The sequence below is a fragment of the Mixophyes fleayi genome, chromosome 4 (assembly GCF_038048845.1).
Source record: "Mixophyes fleayi isolate aMixFle1 chromosome 4, aMixFle1.hap1, whole genome shotgun sequence".
Classification (NCBI taxonomy): domain Eukaryota; kingdom Metazoa; phylum Chordata; class Amphibia; order Anura; family Limnodynastidae; genus Mixophyes; species Mixophyes fleayi.
The window spans coordinates 62,308,842-62,332,023 of record NC_134405.1 but is presented as its reverse complement, the minus strand read 5'-3'; the positions used below and the strand labels follow the sequence as shown (position 1 = coordinate 62,332,023).

At 41.5% G+C, this 23,182-nt stretch overlaps 1 protein-coding gene across 1 annotated transcript in view; it reads left to right on the top strand.

Moving 5' to 3' along the window:
• Positions 1 to 892: 892 nt before the first annotated feature.
• Positions 893 to 23,182, top strand: part of LOC142151514 (NPC1-like intracellular cholesterol transporter 1) — a 36,090-nt gene continuing 13,800 nt past the window's right edge. Inside the window, exons 1-12 of the mRNA XM_075207244.1 lie at positions 893 to 1,088; positions 1,613 to 2,941; positions 5,858 to 6,072; positions 16,567 to 16,667; positions 17,612 to 17,784; positions 17,960 to 18,088; positions 18,692 to 18,874; positions 19,399 to 19,513; positions 20,237 to 20,364; positions 20,489 to 20,632; positions 21,230 to 21,319; positions 22,105 to 22,295. Coding sequence (XP_075063345.1) covers positions 1,035 to 1,088; positions 1,613 to 2,941; positions 5,858 to 6,072; positions 16,567 to 16,667; positions 17,612 to 17,784; positions 17,960 to 18,088; positions 18,692 to 18,874; positions 19,399 to 19,513; positions 20,237 to 20,364; positions 20,489 to 20,632; positions 21,230 to 21,319; positions 22,105 to 22,295 — 2,852 coding nt within the window. The 5' untranslated portion in view covers positions 893 to 1,034. The remainder of the gene's footprint in view (positions 1,089 to 1,612; positions 2,942 to 5,857; positions 6,073 to 16,566; positions 16,668 to 17,611; positions 17,785 to 17,959; positions 18,089 to 18,691; positions 18,875 to 19,398; positions 19,514 to 20,236; positions 20,365 to 20,488; positions 20,633 to 21,229; positions 21,320 to 22,104; positions 22,296 to 23,182) is intronic.

Here is a 23,182-nt window from a genome sequence, read left to right as displayed (position 1 = left end):
ATGTTAAAGTTGATCTGCAACTCCCATTTACTGTAACCACTCCTATATTTTGGTAGGCCATACCCATTTTGGCATTAGGGGCTAATATGTAATTACATCTAGTTTGCATGCTTCTATTAATACTGCCTAGCAAAGAAGACCTGATTTATGGTATACACAAAAATAATCCTTTAATGTGGACATTGAGGCAGTCAAACCTGAAACACTTCAGGGGCTACATTATGTGGCCCTTTAACCTCCAAAAAAACGTCCACACATTATCCTTAACTTCAGTAATAAGTTAAAACAATACATTTAATAAAAAAAGACACCTAACTGTAATAACAAAACAGCAAGCATTTAAAACAAGTGTTATAAGCCACAACAAACAAATCTAACAATAAAACAGGAAAGAGCTGGGGGCTGCAGTTGGAGGTTCAGCGTTAGTGCTTTGGGGGTACACAGGCTTGCCAGCAATAAAAAGCCTTGCTCATTTTATTTACTGATAGAAAACAATTGCTTCCTTTACTTATATGGAACCTGGGGCAGATTGGAATCTGTATTTATGAGTAGAGCGAGGAGTCACCACAAAATGAGCCCGGGGAGGTGGTGAGCAAGTACATCCAGTCCCGGACACAGAATTCCTACTTTATAGATTTCCATGTTAGGGGCATCTCAATAATGTGATCTTAATATTTTGAATGCTGAAGTTTGATAAGTATAGTAAGTCGATATGAAAACATTTCATAAAGCACAATTATTATATTCAGATCACAGAGAGTATGATGGGAAATTGCTTCTCTCATAGTTTTGGAAGCAGCATGTTCAAAGTGTGGACTTCTCCCCTACCCCCTCCTCTCCTAGTTAATAAGAAGCAGGATTAATAACATCTGTCACTCCCAATTGGCTTCTGTGGAGAATACAGAGCTTGAAAAAGTCAGATCAATACTACATTGTGAGTTTTGCTTGTACAGTGAAACATCCCTGCTCCTGGCACAGCTACCATCCGGTCTACCTGTCACCCACCTCCTTGGGCTATTTTTAAGGAGAGAAGGATGCTGCCCAGGATTATCACAGTGGTAATACTGGGGGCAGTGTTCCCCCTTCAGGTGAGTACTCTTATTAAATGGTAATCCATTTTCTTTTGTGACTATAACTTCACACAATACATAACATTGTTCCAAGGGAGGCTGAAGGGCTATATTTACAGTATGTAACTTGGGAGGGCCAGGGCTGGGACTGCACTGATCACTTAGCAAGTACAGCATAGCTTTATGTTTTTAACTTTCTCTGTTTGGATTTTTCCCCTCCTTATAGAGGAGAGGATGTTTAACTAATCAATAAATTAGGAACGACCAAGTGCAGTACAGACTCTAAACCCATCCCTCGAGCTCAGCAGTGACCAAAATATGTGAAAACTTCCCATTGATCTTTTCACTATAGAGTGAGAAATCAGATTTACTTGTCATTTGTAACTTGTTTCCCCATAGGTTTGATCTCGCTCTAACCATATATAAAGTTCACTTTGCTTTTAAAGCCTCTATCTACTTTGCCACACATTCTTACTACATCACTAAGCCCCACACAATTTATTACATATCTCCTTATGTTTCATTATGTTTTTACCATACAGGTTATAGGGTTCACCTCTATACACCAGGAGGGGTATTGTTCTACATATGATGAGTGTGGTATTAATCCGGAGGTGTCTAATAGCCTGATTCCAGCAAATACCCCTTGTGTGTCAAACGAGAAGGCCAATAAGCTAAATGGGACACATCTACTGCTCCTCAGGGACATCTGCCCAATGTTGTACAATGGAGATGATAATACGTATGCCTGCTGTTCTCCCGATCAATTACGGAGCATCCAGAAAAGCTTTGCACTATCTAAGGCCATCTTGAGTCGATGTCCGTCATGTGCTGAAAACTTTGCCAACATGCATTGCCAGAATATCTGCAGCCCAAACCAAAGCTTGTTCATAAATGTCACCCGTACATTTTCCACCACTGTAAATGGGAAGCCTGAGCTAGGTATACTGGAGTACGAGTGCTTCTATCGGCGCCAGTTTGCAGACAAAACCTTTGACTCCTGCATTAATGTGCGTCTACCTGCCACAGGGGGATATGCTCTTGATACAATGTGTGGAAAATATGGAGCAAAACTTTGCACCACTCAGCGCTGGCTGGACTTCCAAGGAGACATCAGCAATGGGTTAGCACCTCTAATCATTGATTTCAGACTACTAGACAGTGGCACTGAGGTTGGTGGTGGTATTGTGCCACATGACAGCACAGTGTGGAGTTGTAGCAAAGGTCCTGGAGGACAGGAAGAAAATGCCTGCACTTGCCAGGACTGTACAGAGTCATGCCCAAAAATTCCTTCACCAGAGCCTCTACCAGAACCATTCATGCTAGCAGATATTGATGGATACTTGATAGTGAGCATTGCCATTTTTCTCATTTTGATCTTTTTCTTCTTTATGTTCTGGGTCATAACATGTGCCACAAATAAGTGCAGAAAAGGCGAAAAGAAGGAAGTGCCACGTGTTGTATATGCTGACCTGAATTGTTCCGAGAGGGTGAGCTTGTTGACTAACCGTTCCATGGAGAGAACATTCCAATGGTGGGGCACTCGCATGGCAACTTACCCTAAAACAGTCATTGGTATCTCTGTAATTGTGGTTGTTGTACTTTCAGCCGGCATGTCCTTAATTAAGTTGACTACAGACCCTGTAGAACTGTGGTCAGCACCAAACAGTCGAGGTAGACAAGAAAAAGACTTTCACGATTCAAATTTTGATCCATTCTTCAGAACTAACCAGCTTATCATCACAATGCCGAATCGTTCTTCATACACCTATAACTCTCTTTTTTTTGGGCAACTGAACTTTAGTGGAATCCTTTCACCAGATATCCTCCTGGAGATGCTGGACCTTCAGACCAAGTTGCAGAACATTGAAGTAAGTGTGTTAATACAGACAAGCACAACATGATGACAAATGCCTTTGCCCAGTGAGATCACATCAACATATTCCGAAAGTAGAAGCAATATTATTTTTGTGGAGTTTGTGTGTCACGTATTACAGTAGATAGATAAACCGAGGTGGGCAGTAAGAAATAAATGTAAGGAGTGAGGATAGACTGATGTGATAAATAATGAAGGTGACATTATACAACAATAAAAGCAGCTACTCTGTCACTGTGAATTCCAGTTTTATAATGTCACATTAAGCCAGTATTGCAAAACATACAGTACATGCTTATTTAATAAGACAATGGAAAAGCTAAGTGAAAACACGTCCATCTTTGCTCTTAGCAGCTAGCACAACCCAGCAACAACAACTTTAGGAGCTACATACGTTTTTTAAAAGTCCTTAGCACTTATATTCTGTATGTGAGTAACGTCTACATTATCTTGCCTTTTTCGCTCTAATATATTCAGTGCTCATTTTTTAATTTGCTCACAATGATAATTGCATTGATCTTTGTACATTTGTACTGAAATGCTAATTGTTATATTTGGAAAGTAAGTTAAGATATATTAGCATTTTTATTCACAATTCACACCCACTGAGAAAATACATCTTGTATAAAGCCTTTCCACAGTCTTATTAAATTTTCCTGATAATGGTGTAAAATCTTCAGGTAAGATAATACAGAAATAAGGACATCATACTAAGATACTGGTGACCAAAGCCGACCAATAGAACTGATGACAAAAATAGTGGTTTTGGTAGACATCCAAGAGTATTAAAAAAGACGAGTCACTTTAAAAAAAAGAATTTTCAAACTAATTGCAAGAACCAATGCAGCAAAATTTTGCCGCTGGGAGATCATGTCATAGAAACCTAATGGATTTTTAAGTCTTCAAGTACAGTGATAGATCAGGGTGGATCAGTGGCTGTAGCTTATTTAGATTTTAGCAAAGTCCACAATAAATTCATTCAAAAGCAAAAAATCGCATAGGTGTTCCCGGGTTATTCGAGCTAGATTCAGTTAAAAGCAGCTCATTGGAGGGGCTCAACTTGAAAATGCCCCGGGATATACCCAGGACCAAAGTTCAGTGTGAAGAGTTGCAACACGGGTTGAAACCATGTTCATTTTCCCATTTCTGACCCAGGATTTTGTTGAGAAAGTGGTATCGGGGATTGGGTCCTGTTTTTTGTTTAAAATATTAATTAGTCATTTTACTTGTGGTTTACAAGGGAAAGTATGTAATTTTGCAAATAGTACAAACAGGTTGATAGAAGGACTAAAAAAAAGCACAGTAATTTAGAGAAATGAGACTTTAGTCAAGCAGTGGGAAAATCAGTAGAATACTATGATGTATGGGAAAAGACAGGCTATATTGTCATGTTACAGGTCATTAGTAAAACATTACCGAGAGTACTGTGTACAGTCCTGGAATCCCTATCTTCAAAAATACATTAATTAAATAGAAAAAATCTCAGAGAAGGGCTACTAAAATGCTAGTTGGTAAACCACTATTTCTTATATTTATGTAATTTAGGGAATTGTAGGAAATAGCTTGAAGAAATTGTGGGGTATGTCATTCTGAAATATATTGTAGAAATTAATTCCAGAACACACACAGTGTTAGCATGATTTCATGAAGGGCAGGTTATGTCAAACAAATATACATTACATGTGGCAAAAGTGCTGTCCCGATGCCCTCCTCACTCTTGGGATTAATTTAAACCATAAATGAAGCTAAACTGAGAAGTATTTTAGGAGAAAAACAGAAAAACTGTATACAATGAAAGCGCTGGTTCTACAGTGGTAGATTAGGTTGCCGTGACGCTTGCATTAGTGCACAATGCGCCTATGTGGACAAATCTAGGTGCTCTTCCAGATAACAGACGCATTTCCCACATAGAGAAGGTGGCCGCCTTGGTGTGCGCTGGAATAACCATCTGTTGCCAGGGAGCGTCATAAGTGATGTACAGTGTAGACAAAATAGGAGCACTTTTCCCTCTAATATATACATTTACACCTGTCATTGTTTATTTGTTGTTTATTATACATTTATTTCATTGAGCATGCTTCATAACTGATACAGCCTTATTTGACTATTACTTTTGTCTATATTTAGTGTGCAGACCACTTTCTGTAGCTGCTGGGCAATACATCCGCTTGATATAGTTTCTGTTTAAAAAGGTTTTTCTCAAATGTTTTCATTTCACATTTAAATATAATGGGAGAGAGGTATTTTGAGCAGCACCAGCACATAATTGTTTAATAATTATGTCCGCTAAGCATATTAAGTCATTTTTCACATAGAAAGCATATCTCCCAACATTCCTGCCTAAAAACAGGTAAATTAGGCCATGCCTGAACCCAGGGGAGGGCTGGGAAATTTTAGCTGGGGGCAAGACTCGACTCAGCGGTCTATTTTAAAGGGAAAAAATGCAGGTGGCCCAGGGACCCAGCCCAAGATAGCCCACTATGGAACCAGCACATGGGGCAGATGCCCCCGGCCACCTAGCCCAGCCAGCCCTTGCCTGGACCACCCAGACACCTCCCTGACTTGGCTTTCCACAGGATGCCAGAGTCCAATCCCAAAAATCCACACCATTTTAGCTGCCACAACAAGGGACTGTCACATGAAAGTCAGGACAGTTGGACAGTATGAGCAGAAAAAAAGTCTCAAAATCCTTACTATGCAAGTAGCTTGTATGCCTGCTGTTCATACCTACTCTCCTTGAATGTCTGCGAGACTCCTGAATTTCGGGGAGTCCTCCCAAATTATAGCTGCCAGTAAATTTTTATACAATTGTCAGTAAGAAATATTTTCAAGCTTTCGCATCTGTGCACAATGTCTCAACCTTGGAAAGGTCTTCCCGCAACATGCTGAATCTTCTCTTTTTCCCTTCTAGGTGTGGTCAGAGAAGCATAATAAAAACATAACGATACGGGATATCTGCTACGCGCCCCTGAATCCCTCAAACCCCTCAGCAGAGGATTGCTGTGTGAACAGCTTGATGCAATACTTTCAGAACAACAAAACTAGATTCAACTTGGAGGTGACACAGACGATGTCTGGAGAAACTGGTCGTGTGGGGTGGAGGGATCATTTCCTGTACTGCATCAAGTGAGTTATAATAATACAGCAGATGATTTAAATGAAGCCACTGTCAGGGGTGTAACACTGCATCACCATGCTCCAAAGCATGGTGATGCAGCGTTACACCCCTGGCAGTGACCGGGGACACAGCGCTGCTCCGGGACAGCAGACGGACCGCATCGGTAGCCACGGCAGCAGCTCCAGTCTCCCATTTCCAGCTGGGTTAAGACGGAGCTGCTGGCGGTCTCTGCCCACACCTGCGCACCACAGCTCCGTTGAGGACAGACAGCAGGGGGTGCCAGGTACCAAGTCATGGGGCAGTTCACTGGCAGGGAGCTCCACACAGCTCCTACCAGTTTTTCTGTGACTGATACAGGTGCCATTTTGTGAACGGGAGGAAGTTTCTAGTGGAAGAAGACAATCCTTCCCAGGCCTTCCTCACAGCAGCAGCCATTTTACACTGCTCACAGTCTCTGTGGTGCCTGTCACAGTTGTCCTGAGGGGAAAAAACTTTTGAATTCTCTGGCTGAGTGAATTTCTATTTCATACTTTTTGCCTGTGATTGATTGTATGTTTTTTTTTAAAAAAACATATATTATTAGGGTATTTTTCAAATTTTAAACAGTACATAGCATAAGTCACATTGCGCAAACAACAAATATAAAGTGATTACAAAAAAAGATCAATATGAGTAGTAACAATAAAAGTAAGGATAGGGAAGAGAAAAGCAGGGGATAGGAATGGAAGAAGGAAGGGAATTCTCCGAAGAAGGAGAGGGGAAGGGAAGGAGTCAGGGGAAAGGAGTGTTAGTATGGTAAGGGGGGGAAGGAAAACAGGTGTCTGGCCTGGCATCTAGGTATATAGTGCGTAACTGATATTGAAAACATCAGTTTTCGCTCTAATCAAGTCTTGGTTGGTCCGCTTCATAAGAGACGAGCCAATCATTCCAGATTGCTCGAAATTTGTTGGGGCGGTCATTAATAATGCTTGTAATATGTTCACAACGGTAAGTGTGCCATACTTTGTTAATAATTTCAGGTAAGGCGGAGGGTTCTGGTTGTTTCCAGCTTGCTGCTATTGCACATTTGGCAGCGTTGAGTATATGGCTCACCAGTGATATTGTGTATTTATCCGTATCCGGTATGGGTCTATGTAGTAAGGAGTAGGAGGGGCAGGGAGGAATTTGTATAGAGGTGACTCTATGGATTAAATTATGAATTCTTCGCCAGAATCCCACGACCCTAGGGCAGGACCACCAAATGTGTAGAAATGAGCCTTCTTGTCCACATGATCTCCAACACAGGCTCGAGGAACCGGGATATATAGCTTTCAGGCGGGTTGGAACCAAATACCATCTATACAGGATCTTGTACGAGTTTTCTTTCGTTCGTACACAAATAGAGCTCTTGGCAACTCGTGTCCTGATCTTAGCCCACTCCTCTACCTCCAGATCCAAGTTAAGGTCCTCTTTCCATTTCAGTTCATAGCGATCTTTCACAGCTTAAACCAGTGGGGAGGGATTTACCTCTACAAAAAGTTTCTAAGGGCGTGAGTTGGTATATGAGCTTGAGTGCTGGCATGGATTGATATAGATGTCTTAATTGAAGATATTGGTAGAAATGGCCATGGGGGATTTTATATCTTCGTTGTATGTCTGCAAAGTCAGGGAATATCCACATAGGCGCTATGTCAGTAATGAACCTTAGGCCTTGACGGGACCAGTGCTGGAAAGAGGAGTATTGTTGTCCCGGCGGAAAAGCTAGATTGTTCCACAATGGGAACATGGCTTCGGGGTTTCTTAGAAGTTCAAACGTGCGAGTAGACTAGGGTCCCGTCCCTCTTTAGCAATAACAATGACATCCGCTCTGCTGGTGTCTCTCTCAAACTTTTTACCACTCAGAATTGCCTCAAAAAGAGAAAGAAGCATTGGTGCAAGATCGGAGGCAAATTTTTGGTAGTACAATGCCGTAAGGCCATCTGGGCCTGGTGCTGCTGAATTCCTAAGAGTCTTAATGGTCATCTTGATCTCCTTTATTGTGATGTCGGCATTTAAAATTGATAGCTGCGCGTCAGTAAGGCGGGGGAGGGAGGAAGTATTAAGATAATCATGCATTTGAGCATGAAGAGCATCCAGAGAGCCTGCCAATGGGGGAAGATTATATAGCTGAGTGTAGTAGGCGCTGAATCTATCAGCTATCGATTGGGGATCATATAATGATTGTTGTGTTTGGTCTTTAATGGACACAATGCGATTACGGGTCCGTTTGTTTTGAAGCCTACGAGCAAGCAGTGTGTCAGCTGTGTCCCCATTTTCATAGTAGCGCTGTTGCAACCATTGAAGAGTCTTGGCCGCTCTGGAAGCTAGTAACTTGCCAAGTTGTTCTCGTAAAGCCAGAAGTTTTAGATAAGTTTTGCGTTTGGGGTATATTTGATGTTGTTTAATTAAAGTTTGTATTTGGGCTTCTAGATCAATAACCGCCTTTTGATGTAGCTTCTTCTCATGAGAGGCCAAGCTGATCATACGGCCTCTAATGGTAGCCTTATAGGCTTGATTGATTGTATGTTATATTTTCCTATATAGATATATTTCCACCTTTATTATATAGTGGGCACTACCTCAAACAAATACGCACACACAATCGCATATAGTACTTCCATATATATATATTGGGATATGTACTAATATTACTGTGTAGTGTATACAATAATCTGTGTTACTGATTTTTCTGACACAAAAGTCAGTGTGTGTGTGAATTATTGTCAGATTGTATTATACAAAGTGTGTTTTGTATTTCTCTCTCCTTTCTGCGGTGCCATCATGTCAGAAAGAGGGACTAGTTCCAAGCCCAAGGCTGCCGAAACCACTTTGGTATCATATTTTTCTTGTTCAAAGTGCCAAACAAAATTACCTTGTGGATGGTCAGACCCGGATGCTCTATGCGTCACTTGTGAGGCTGAGGACCTGGGCCAGCGCTCATCTGGGGAGGTCTCTGGTGTACCGGAGCCAACCTGAGCTAGGGAACTGGAAATCTCTATTATGGAGCTCAAGCGGGACACCATACGGTCTGAGATGGTAGATGTTAACAATCCTAACTCTCTTGCCCTAGAGACTCAATCTGAGGACACACTTCCCTTGAGACAGGCGTCGCAGCAACTCCAAGAGATGAAACGGAAAAAGAAACAAATAATTTATTTTCCATCCTCCCCACAATTGTCAGAGATATGGCAAGAGGCCAGAATGATAGTAGCTATCTGATTCCCAGAATGTTTTGCCTTATTTATCCGTTTCCAGACTCTGAAGTGGTGTCATGGGAAAATCACCCCAGCACGGATGCTCCCATTGCGCATTTAGCAAAATCCACCATTATTCCACTACCCAGTGCTGCTAACTTAAAAGATGTTACTGAAATGTGAGGGCATCCTGAAATCTATATATTTTGCTTCAGGGGCTTCCCTCCGTCCCATAACGGCAGCAGCATGGGTGATAAAACGGTGTAAAGGTGGGCCTCTTCTCTTAATGATGGTCTTCAATCGGGAGTTCCTAGAGCTGAACTGTCTTCCTTGGCCGACCACATTAAGGAAGCGGCCGAATATTTGGGAGATGCAGTACTTGACACAGGTCAGGGATTATCCCGGACCTCCTCCCTGGCAGTGGCGGCTAGACGCACACTGCAGTTGAGATTCTGGGAGGCCGATGCTGAAGCCAAAAAGGCTTTGGAGGCATTACCATATGATGGTTCAGCATTATTCTCTCGGGCCACTGGCGGAAGAAGTGCGTTACACCCAGAAGGTTTTGCCCCAGCATGGATGCTCCCATTGCGCATTTAGTACAAGGTGCGTTTCACCTTGTACTGTGCCATTGTTTGCTACGGATACTTTGTGGCGCCTTATAAATAAAAATTAATAATAATAATACTGCCAGTGGCTGCTCACAAGACAAAAGGTAGGCGTTTTCGCTCCTTTCGTTTTGCAAGGAAATCCAGAGACCCCCACCAGAGGTTATTCTTCTGTACCCCGGGGAGGCGCACAGCGAGGTAGGCAGACTTGGACAGGGCGGCGCCCAAATCCAAAGACAACAGACAAACAACCTGCATGACTCCTCCCACCCCCTTCCGGAAGTACGGTGGTGGGGGCCATCTCTTGATGTTCCTGGACCAATGGTACAGTTCTACCAAAGACACCTGGGTAAAAGGAATAGTTCACAGGGGTTATATCATAGACCTTCTGGGACCATCCCCGTGGCGTTTCATGGTTACTCCCCCTCCGCGAGAAGGAGCCATGAGTGTGGCTCTTTAAAAAGCTATTCTCTCCCTGTTGGGGTCAGGGGTAATTGTACCGGTACCAAAAGAACAACGGGGGTTGGAGTTTCACTCACATCTCTTCCTGGTACAAAAACCAGACCTGTCATACCATCCCATTCTAAACTTAAAGTCCCTCAACGTTCATCCAGGGTTCCCAGTTTCCGTATGGAATCATTCAGCTCAGTAATAAATTCAATGGAACCGAACGAGTTTTTAGCATCCTTGGACATTGAGGATGCTTACCTTCATATACCAATATGGCAGGGACATCACAACCTCCTCAAGTTTATGGTGGACCAATCTCACTTTCAATTCCTGGCTCTGCCCTTTGGTCTGGCAAAGGCACCAAGGGTATTTATGAAAGTCATGGCAGTGATGGTTGCAATTATAACCTTCAAAAAATCCAGTCTAGTGCCCACTCAACACATGGTTTTCCTGGGCCTTTTGTTCGACACCAGATGCCAAAGAGTTTTTTGGCCCAGAAAAAATCCGGACCATGCAACAACAGGTAAAAGCTCTGTTGTCCCTGATATTGTATCCATCCTTCAATGCATGAGGATGATGGGACGCATGGTGTCATGCTTCGAAGTAGTTCAATTTGCAAGATTCTATTCTCGCCTCTTCCAGCAAGAGCTCCTTTCGAAGTGGAACAGGTCAAATCCCCATTTAGAAGCAGATTATCTGAGTCACCATGCCATTCACACAGGAGAGTGATCCCTCTACCCAGAGGTTTTCTCACTGATTGTGCAAAGGTGGGGTCAGTCGGAGGTGGACATGATGGTCTCTCGGTTGAATTGCAAGATCACCAAGTGTTGTGCCAGGTCACGGAATCCCCAAGCGTACCTAGTGGATGCCATGACTGTTCCTTGGAGGTTCGGGTTGGTTTTCATTTTCCCCCCAATACCAATGTTACCCCGGGTATTGAAGAAGGTGTCGAGGTCATTCTTCTGGCACCCGATTGGCCAAGAAGACCTTGGTAGGCGGATCTTGTCACCATGAAAAAGGATGCACCTTGGAACCTTCCTCTCAGGAAAGATCTGCTCAGCCAGGGTCCGTTTTTTCATCAGGACCTAGCACGGTTGGCTTTGGCAGCCTGAAGGTTGAAACCTTAATCCTCCGACGTAAGACTTTCTCAGATAGGGTCAATGACAAAAGCTAGAAAACCAACATCTTCCAGAAATTATCATTGTGTCTGGAAGACATATATAGGTTGGTATGAGCAGAAAAGTGTGTCAACCTCTTCCTTCCATTTAGCCACAGTATTAGCATTCCTTCAGGACAGTTTGGTTAAGGGCTTGCGGCTGGCATCCCTTAAGGTAGAGGTGTCGGCCCTGTCAATTTATTTTCAGAGACGTCTGGCTCTGCTGCCAGACTTTTCTCCAGGGGATCTGTACCCCCTGGAGAAAAGTCCTAACCAAGTTTTGGTCCTAACCAAGTTTAGGTTAGGACCAAATTCCTTGCGACCTTAACTTGGTACTAACTGCATTACAGAAACCGCCGTTTGAACCACTGGAATCTATTTCCTTCAAGCTTTTGAAAAGTTGCTTTTTTGTTCCCAGTTTCTTCGGCAAGACGTGTGTCAGAGTTGGCAGCACTCTCCTGTAGAGCTCCCTTCTTGGTTTTTCATGATGACAGGGCTCTCTTGAGGACTCTGCCTTCCTTTCAACCAAAAGTTGTATCCAAATTTCATAGAAACCAGGATATAGTGATCCCGACGTTTTCTAGAGATCCTTCACCCAACAGTCAGGGCTCTCTAATGGAATTGAATGTAGTCAGAGCCTTACGGACCTATGTGGATCGCTCATCTTCAGTTTGCAAGACAGACAGTCTCTTGGTTCTGTATGATGCTCGAAAACGTGGCTGGCCAGCCACAAAACTATAGCCAGGTGGAAAACGGCTACTATTAGGCAGGCCTATATTTCTCAGGTGTCTCCGATTCCTGAGGGCCTCACAGCTCACTCTACTAGGTCGGTTGGTACTTCCTGGGCAGCAGGGCACAGGGCCTCAGTCGAGCAGTTGTGTTGTGCAGCCACATGGTTGTCTGTCCACTTATCCACTAAATGTTAACGTTTCCAAGTCTTTGCCTCCAAAGACACTAGTTTTGGCCGAAAAAGTTTTGTGCGCAGGTCAGGCTGCGTGTTCCCACCCATGAGGGGCAGCTTTGGAACGTCCCCATGGTGAGCAGTAACCCTCAACTGTATGTTCAAGAGAAAACAACTGTACATTTTTACTGTAAAATGTCTTTCTCTTAACACAGTTGGGGGACACTGCGATCCCACACTTGTTTGTTGTTTCTAACGGTTCATGGGTGTTCTGTTGATTGTGTTGCATCTTTCTTGTGGCTTTGTAAGATAAATAACTGATATCTCTGGTGAGAGGGGGCATAGAGGGGATGGGATCAGGCCAAACAGGTCTTTTTAGTGCCTAACTCCACACAGCCACCTCTATACCACATAGTGAGCAGTGTCCCCCAACTGTGTTAAGAGTAGAGATGGTCACTGACCCCCGTGTTTTGGTTTTGTATTCAGTTTTGGATCTGGATTACCTTCGTGTTTTGGTTTTGGTTTTGGTTTTGCAAAACCGCCCTTGCGTGTTTTGGTTTTGGTTTTGGTTTTGTTTGGTTTTGTTTTGCTATTTTTGAAAAAAATACAATTTTTTGGGTCTAAAATAACCTAATTTAGTGCTCCACCAGTTTCTTAGATAAGTGAGGTCATTCTAAAGCTAATAAATTATGAAAAAACAGTTGAATCCCTGGTAGGCCGTCCTTAATGCGAACACTTGTCTGCAAATTATACAGTCAAACCTGGTTGTCTACCTCCTCCATCTTTGATTATTGGCAATGTAGCCATCATCTTTGGGTGTATATTAGACCCTACACTTGTAGTTGAATATAAAAAAAGCAGCCTGCACAGACTGTGGAGCTAGAAAGTAGAATTAAATGGACCATGGTACTTTGGTGGCTATCTAAGCCCCCCCGCCCTCCACTTGTAGTTAAATATAAAAAAAAAGCAGCCTGCACAGACTGTGGAGCTAGAAAGTAGAATTAAATGGACCACGGTACTTTGGTGGCTATCTATGCCCTCCCGCCCTATACTTGTAGTTGAATATAAAAAAAGCAGCCTGCATAGATTGTAGAACTAGAAATTTGAATATACAAAGAAATGGACAAAGGCAGTTTGGTATCTGTCTGCATCAGACCCCCCCTTCATCCACGTGTAGTAAAAGAGAAAAAAAAAAGCAGCCTGCATAGACTGTAGAACTAGAAATTTGAATATACAAAGAAATGGACAAAGGCAGTTTGGTATCTGTCTGCATCAGATCCCCTCTCCACTAGGAATAAAATAGAAAACTATTCAGCCGTTGTATAATCTAGAATATAAATAGAAATTGAGAAAGGCAATCTGGTATCTGTCTGCATCATAATCATCAACATCCTCATTAGCGCCCTCGTCACCTCCATAAATCTCCCCCTCATCCTCTTCTATTTCCAAAGTGGCATCCTCAATTTGTGTATCAGTGGCTACACAATTATTTGGTAGATACTGCTGACAGATATGACTTTTGACAGCCAGAAATATTTATGCACAATTATGGGGGACACCCCAAAAGCACTGAGGAGTGCTAACAATTAGTTGGTAGATACTGCTGACAGATATGACTTTTGACAGCCAGAAATATTTATGCACAATTATGGGGGACACCCCAAAAGCACTGAGGAGTGCTAAAAATTATTTGGTAGATACTGCTGACAGATATGACTTTTGACAGCCAGAAATATTTATGCACAATTATGGGGGACACCCTAAAAGCACTGAGGAGTGCTAACAATTAGTTGGTAGATACTGCTGACAGATATGACTTTTGACAGCCAGAAATATTTATGCACAATTATGGGGGACACCCCAAAAGCACTGAGGAGTGCTAAATATTATTTGGTAGATACTGCTGACAGATATGACTTTTGACAGCCAGAAATATTTATGCACAATTATGGGGGACACCCTAAAAGCACTGAGGAGTGCTAACAATTAGTTGGTAGATACTGCTGACAGATATGACTTTTGACAGCCAGAAATATTTATGCACAATTATGGGGGACACCCCAAAAGCACTGAGGAGTGCTAAAAATTATTTGGTAGATACTGCTGACAGAGTTGACTTTTGACAGCCAGAAATGTTTATGCACAATTATGGGGGACACCCCAAAAGCACTGAGGAGTGCTAATAATTATTTGGTAGATACTGCTGACAGATATGACTTTTGACAGCCAGAAATATTTATGCACAATTATGGGGGACACCCCAAAAGCACTGAGTGCTAAAAATTATTTGGTAGATACTGCTGACAGATATGACTTTTGACAGCCAGAAATATTTATGCACAATTATGGGGGACACCCCAAAAGCACTGGGGAGTGCCAAATATTAACAAAAAATAATAAACCTCTATCCTCCTCTCTTCTCTAACGATTTTTGTTAGAGCAATTGCAAGAAGAATATTGGATTCTCTGTCCCTGCTCTAATCAGCCTGTGACTACACCCTGCTCTCTCCCTCTGTCAAATGGCGATGGATTGCTGTGGAGGCGTGTATTTATAATGTTGAAGTATCGCGAGAACCGAGCCCCGAGATCCGACGTCACAATGACGTTCGGCCTCGATTTGGATTCGGAACGGGCGGGAGAGTACCGAGCTGCTCAGCTCGGTACTCGGATACCCAAAGTTCGGGTGTGTTCGGTTCTCGGGGAACCGGACCCGCCCATCTCTAGTTAAGAGAAAGACATTTTATGGTAAATACAAAAATGTTGTTTTTCTGGCTCACCTCCTGGTTTTGGCACAGAACATACTAGCAACAGAACATTCAGAGTGAAAAATGGACAGACTATGGAACCAAGGCAATAAGGCATGTTGCCCTCATGGTCCAACCAAAATTCATGGTGAATACTTGTAAGTATTGATCGTGTTCATAGGGATCAGTGATAATCTATTCGAATTGCTGGTCATGCTGTATTCACCAAGCTATAAATGCACAGACAGATTGTATCATGGTTGCACAAACAATATCCATGTGTACTAACTGTACGACTCCCTTTAGAAAAAGTAAATGCCTGTCTCCCACTGGGATCAGAGTACAAGCAGCAAAACACTGTACTGTGTACATTGACAAAAGCAGGAAATAAAGTGAAATTGGGTAATAACCTGTATTGCCTAACTAATATGTCATGTCATACCATACTAGGTAATCTTGAAAGTCTCTAGCTGGAATCTGTTTATCTAGCTTCTGAATAGTATCACTTTAATTGCACTTGTTTCTTGGCAGTGGGATTGATGTTAGCAGGAACATTTCATAGAAAACCTTTGAGTGTGACATTTTGCAGTGTGAATGTAACCCCTCCATTCTAGGTGAAAATGAGGTTACATATTATAACCCCCTTATGCACAATCTCTCTCTGTGTATTCATTTATTGAAGGCAGCTTCTTGCAATGGTGGGATGGTTAAGAAGACAAGTAGGGCTACGTGGTATATTATCATTATTGTTATTATCATTATTTTATTATTGGTATAGTGCTATAATAGTGTATTGCTTACTTGCAAATATAGATAGACACAGATGTAATATATATATAGTCGTAAAACAGATATCATTTTGTTTGGAAGGAATGTACGTGCAGTGGGAACAACTGGTTGGCAGGAACTCCAGCAGTAGAAGTCACAGACGAGCCTGGGAGTAGGGGGACTAAGGCTGAGAACTATTAGAAATATCTGTCCTGACTGAGTAAAAAGAGACCTTCACTAGCATGATTTTTTATCTGAACTTATTGCCGCAATTTGTCGTGCTGCCCTCATGGTCCATCCAGCTGTTCTGCTAAGACTGGCCCGGAGCAGTAAGGGTTAACTTACCACTTTGCCAGGCAAGTCTCTGTAGTTATGCAAATGCGTAATTTAGCTGGCTGTTTCACACACGTGCAGTGGACCTGAAAAGAAGATGCTAAAAAAATAGATGAACTATTTTTAAAAAAATGAATTATTTAAAAACCTTTACACATTAAAAAACTTACTTTGTTCAAAGAATTAATGATTCTTGTCCACTATCGCCATCCTAGGGATAACCAGTATTGCAGGTTTTTTTTGGGCGGCAATAGGGCCTTTCGGCCTATAATAAATCGGTGCACAACTCCCGATCTAATTTCAGCTACTCATCTCTGTGAATTCTCTTTGCAGCACCCCGCTGTCATTTAAGGACATAACAGACTTGGAACTGAGCTGCATATCTGAGTATGGTGCACCTGTCTTCCCCTTCCTTGCTGTGGGAGGCTATGATGGTAAAAGCAGCTCATTCTATATTTATGTATTATAATTCTCACTTCTATCCGATTTACACACACTATAAACCTCTGGAGTCAGTCACTACTCCACATCACATGTCTGTCCTCTGCTTATCACCTATACATTTCCTCATCCACGTAAAACATCCTTATTATATGAGATTGTTCATTTTCTCCTTTCCATCCACATTAAATGCATTCCCTATTTAAAAGGGGGTCTTTTAGATTACTAAAATGTATTGACTTGTGCATGAGCTCCTGTAAATATTACTTACTACTACATTCCTTTATTTGTTTCTTTGGTGCTTTGTAGCCTTATATTTATATTATCATGTAGGGTTGTTATTTTGTTGCCATTGGATACAACACAGAGCTGTTCTCTGGATAAAATTGTATCCAATGCACAGATGACAGCAGAGCTGCGTAATATCCAAGGACAACAAGTATAAATAACTATGCTGGTCAATATGAACATGTGGCTGAAAAGATTGGAGGGAAGCAGTTTATATAAAGCAATGTATTTAGGAAAAAGAGACCAATAAATCAATGTTTTATTCTTTTATCATAATTACTGTCGTTTTACTGACATTTCTTGTCCATATAATTCTGTCAATAAATTCTAATGTAATTGAGCTGCTAAAAATGTAATAATTTCTGAGTTTTTTCTTGTATTGTATGATTTTTTCTTAGATGTCACTTATGGGTGCAGTACCTTCTCTCAGCCACCAGGTGTATGGTTTATAACATTCTTTTGAATAACTAGCAACAAAACGTAGCCACATTTATCCCCAATAAAATGTACTGCTTCCCCATAATGGCAATTCACATAAAGAACAGACATTTCAGCAATAACAGTGACATAATGAACTGACTGTCAGAAAGAATGCTGCTTCCCTTTTGCTAGTCTGACAAACCTCCATCCTCTTTCTATGTCCCCACAGACTATCGTTACTCTGAATCAGAAGCTCTGATTTTGACCATATCTCTTAACAACTTTGCCCGTACGGACCCCCGGTTTGACTACGCATTGCTTTGGGAACAAAAATTTCTGGATATCTTGAAAGAATATCGAAGTAACCCAAATAGTAAACTGACCTTTGCATATATGGCAGAGGTAAGTGACATGCATTCTCTATTTACCATTTTTTACAGGGTTGTTTACTAGCTTTTTCTCTATTTCCCCCACTCTACCTAATTTCTTTTTGTTTAAATTTAACTCTACCTAGCACCCCATCCTATTCCTCTTTCTGCTCTACTCTATCTGGTTTCTAAATCTGTTTTTTCAATAGCGATCTTTGGAGGATGAGATCAGCCGAACCACCACAGAAGACATTCCCATCTTTGCCATCAGTTACTTGGTGATCTTCTTGTACATAGCATTGGCTCTAGGGGAGTACAGCAGCTGCCGGAGGGTACTGGTGAGAGATGGCAATTTAGCGATTTTGTTTTTGTTCTCAACCTGTTGTGAAATTTGATTGTTTAGAGACTCCTTTATTAAATGCAAAGTACAGATTAATTCATCATAGAGCTATCTGACATAAAGTCCACATGCATTTCAAAATGGCTCTACCCTATGGTGTCCTTATCTGGATAAATTTGAGGTCACACATTTGAGAGTAAGATATGCATGCAGCTTACATCCTAGGTGACACATTGTTGAGCAAGTCTGTTATGAATAGGATAAAGCTAGGATAAAGAGCTAGGTATACTTGTAGATAATAGACTTAATGACACTCCTTCCATGGGGACTGCTAAACTATAAAATATTTTAATTATTCTCTTTAACAGAGTAAGTGTTTTGAAACATTTAGCACGATCCCATTGCACTGTACCTACACAATGTGCTTTAACTAACAGCAAAACCCCATATCACAACCAAACCACAAGTTCAATAATCAGATGGCAGCCACACCCATTATAACAACTGCAATCTACTCTTTCCAAATAATAAACAAATCCATTTTTCCTCTATGGATAAAAGCCCCAGATTGTGTTCTTTAATCACTCCTGTTTCTCCTTAGGTGGACTCTAAAGTGACCCTAGGCCTTGGAGGAATACTGGTTGTCCTGGGGTCAGTGTTGTCCTCAATGGGTTTCTATTGTTACCTTGGTATACCATCCTCCCTTGTCATTGTGGAGGTCGTCCCGTTCTTGGTTCTAGCTGTGGGAGCTGACAACATCTTCATTTTTGTGCTGGAACTACAGGTACGACGATTCAATCAAAGACCAAGTTTGAGCGCTCCGTCATATTTTATCTGTGGCTGTTACATAGCAGAGGTTCACATTGTCATCTGGCCCTCCATGTGTTGTAAAACTGCAAGTCACAGTATGTCCTGCCAGTCACAGGGTATGCTGGGATTTGTGGTTCCACAACCACTAGAGATCCATAGGTTGTCTGAGCTTGTAATAGACAACCATGTGTATTTATCCACCTACAAGATATACCTATAGATGATCCAGTGGATGCAATGTACACTTGTCCCTGTAAAGTGTAAAGTACATCTAGCAGCACTTGTGCAGGGTGAAGGCTGGCATGGCAGGAGTTGCTGTATGTGAATTTATTAGGTGGACAGAAATATAAACAGATATTTGATGTTGTCAAACCTGTATGCAGATATCTTACATGGGCTGAGCAGCAGCATGGGTTCAGCGTTATATATCAATTATGAACATGTTTCCATCATTATATTCTTGTTGGTGATTTGCTATATTTTTTGTTCATTTTTCAGAGAGATGAGCGGAAGGAGGGTGAGCAAAGGGAGGAGCATATCGGAAGAGTCCTTGGCCAAGTGGCCCCTAGCATGTTGCTTTGCAGTGTCTCTGAGTCCCTTTGTTTTTTTCTAGGTAATACATTCACAGAAGCAGCATCATAACACTACAATAGCTGTTGATTTAATTTTATAGGTGGGGTGTAGAGTCACCTGACGGACAGTAGGTGGTGCTACACAGGAAGTAGGAAGTATTTATATCAAACACTAAAGTCATCTACAGAATGCAATAGTATAGCTCACTACTAAACAAACTTTTAATCTGTCTAATAATTAATATATAAAATTGTTAAAATAAGCCATACTTTTCCTTTAAAGGAGAATGTAGTGGGGTGTATCAAAATTCTTGAAAAAGTAAACAAAGAGTTCACTAACAACCAGTGACATTACTGTTTGTATGTGACAAACAGGGCTAGACTTGGACTCAAAAACAGTCCTGGCATATGGACTACACCAGTCCAAATTGGTTTATGGGCCTGAAGCCAAAAACACATTGTCCAGTCTAATGATGTCACAAAGGGCTCCATCATTCACAGGGTAACTACATCAGTCTATTGGTAGCACAGCTTACCAAGTACATTAGTGGGGGCCAGTTGAAGAGTGTACAGTGGATACATCCCGCAGCTGTTTTATTAAATGCAGGAGAGCCCATTTTAACAAATGTTTGCTAGCATAGTCCAGCCCACTAATACTTTCTGTCATTCCATCCCTTTTCACAAGTTAAACACAACAAAACCATAAGTTGCTTTGTAATTGTGCATTAATTGTAATTGTGAATGTCTGTTTACCTTGGCTGCAGGTGCCCTCACACAGATGCCCGCTGTTCGAACATTTGCCCTGAATGCGGCCCTTGCCATCCTGCTTGATTTTATTCTCCAAATCTCCATGTTTGTGGCTCTTGTGTCACTGGATACAAAGCGACAAGAGGTAAAACAAGTGATCTGGAGATATGGGGGATACCTCATTGCTTTATGCACTTGCTATATTAAGTGTTTCATACAATACCACTTACTGTGTGAGGGACCATGTCTTCCATGTGCTTATCCACCAGGGCTCTCGATTTGATATCTGCTGCTGCATCAAGAGTAAGAGTGAAAAACCCAAGAAGAAGAAGAAGTCTAAGGGGCTGTTGGTCTCATTCATGAAGAAGGTGTATTGCCCCATTATACTCAACCCTGTCAGCCGGGTCATAGTGGTGAGTAGTGATTTCTCCTGTATAATCTAGTCCACATAACCCATATCCTATGTAATCTACTGTACAACAGCTCATATGCCGTATTGTGTAATCCACTGCACAACAGCTCATATCCCATACTGTGTAATCCATTGCCCAACAGCTCATATCCCATATTGTGCAATACACTATACAACTGCGCATATCATACACTGTGTAATCCACTGCACTCATATCCCATACTGTGTAATCCACTGCTCAACAGCTCAGATCCCATACTGTGTAATCCACTACACAACAGTTCATATCCGATACTGTGTAATTCAGTACTCAGCTACTGTTCCTTACTGTTTTATCCACTTCATGCAATTATTTGTATAATCCACTGCTCAGTTTATGACCTTTATTATCAAATTTACTGCTGCACCCATGATTCCTACCGTGGAATGTACTGTACACATGCCCTGTTCTCTGCTGTACAAATCACCTAAGCCTTACCTTAAATCACTTTACACTCCTCGTCAATTATTATACCATCTTTCACAAGTTCTGGCTGATCCTCTGTACACATCATGTCCTCATCCACTAATCTCCCGGTGTCTCCTCCTCTGTCCACAGATGGTGCTTTTCATCTTCCTGTTCTGCTGTGGGATATATTTTATGATGCATTCTCGTGTGGGTCTAAATCAGGAGCTGTCTGTACCCCTGGTAAATATGACATCTCCTTTTATATATTTTTTTCAAACAAAAGAACAAGAAGTTTATTTACAAGGTGCACTGGAGAGTGCTTTCCTCCAGTGCACCTTTTAAACAAAAATCTTGTTCTTTTGTTTGAATGTTATACTCTTTAAGGTTGCACCCCAGACAATATTAAAAGAAAGAAATACATTTCTGAGAAATATTGAATGATTGGGAATGGAGTTCTAAACAATTGGTGCGACATGTTAATTTTTGTATCTCTTTATATATGGCGGTTCTGTTTAACTACTTCCAGGAGCAGGCTGGGCTGGGGCATGTGCCCCCCTAGCCGGTCCTATAGTGAGCCACCTTGGGCTGGGTCACTGGGCCACCTGCCTTTTTTTCCTTTTAAAATATCCCTAATAGGCTGCAGAGTCGAGTCTTGCCCCCCAAGCTAAAATTTGGCAGCCCTCTCCTGACTACTTCTGTAGGGCTCCCACAATTCTGACATGAAAAACCATGACACCCATATAACATGAAGTGTCCTATGGCCATAAAACTCCATAACTCAAAACTCCATGTGTCTTTTAATGTCCCAGATAAGGAGAAAATGGTTATAAGAGCCTATTCCCACTTGTCTAGGTTATTTGGATTCATCAGTAGATACCATTTTGGGAAAATAAGTATTGTACGTTAAATGTTTTGTTGGAAAAAAAGGGATCTTCCCTGGTAAACATGACCACATGGAAGCCATATACATTTATACATCGATAATTACTATACAGCTAATGGCTCCGTGATTTACCTCTCCACAGGACTCCTATGTGCTGGAGTATTTAAACCATCTCAACCTGTATTTTGAGGTTGGTGTCCCCACATACTTTGTGACCACATCTGGGTATAACTTTTCCAGCATAGAAGGAATGAATGGTATCTGCTCCAGTGCTGGCTGCGATAACAACTCAATGACACAGAAGATACGGTATGCCACTGAGTATCCTGATCGGTAAGTGCCACCCATTGTCCCAAGACAACCCATTCCAACTGTGCTGTTCTACTAAGCAAGTGTGATGTATACAACATATTATTTACTGAGTTTGGGTAAAACCATTGTTATATTGTTAACAGCCAGTAGTGAGCACCCTAACCAGATACTGCAATTGCATTAGGTAATAAAAGATGGTTTTAAGTGGATACAAATTGGTTCACAATGATTTATATATATATTTTCTTACTGTATGTGTAGTGCATTGTTTACGGAGTTTACATTAATAATGGTCAGCAATACACCGGGACTCTTTGATAAATTTTAAGCCTTTCATTATCAATAAAATTATATTTATTTTAATTGTTTAAAAATGTATGTGATTTAATTATGACACTGTACTTCTTTAGTACAATTGCCTCACACCAGCAGTTCTCCTAATTCAGTGCAGTTCCACGTGAGTAGGTGATTATTATTATTATTATTATTATTATCATAGATTTGTAAGGCGCCACAGTACTCTGCAGTGCCGTACAGTAGGGAAAACAGTACATACATAAAACAGGGTACACAAAGGTAGACAAAATAAGTGCAAACATGAAAACAAAGGGTATGGAGGACACTGCTCATTAGAGAGCTTACATTCTAAGTGGAAGAGGGCATAGTTGAAACAAAAGGAGCAAATGTGGTTTAGAGTGGAGATTGGGACTGTTGTGAAGGTGCATTAGTATGGACAGTGTTATCGGAGATAAGGTCACCTCTAAAAAAGAGATGGGGTTTTCAAAGAGTGTCTAAAGAATTGAAGGGTGTGGGAAAGTCTGATTGAGTGTGGTAGGAAATCATCAGCACGGGAGAAGTCTTGTAGGCGGAGTAAGAGGTGGCTACCAGAGATGAGACAAGGCGCAGGT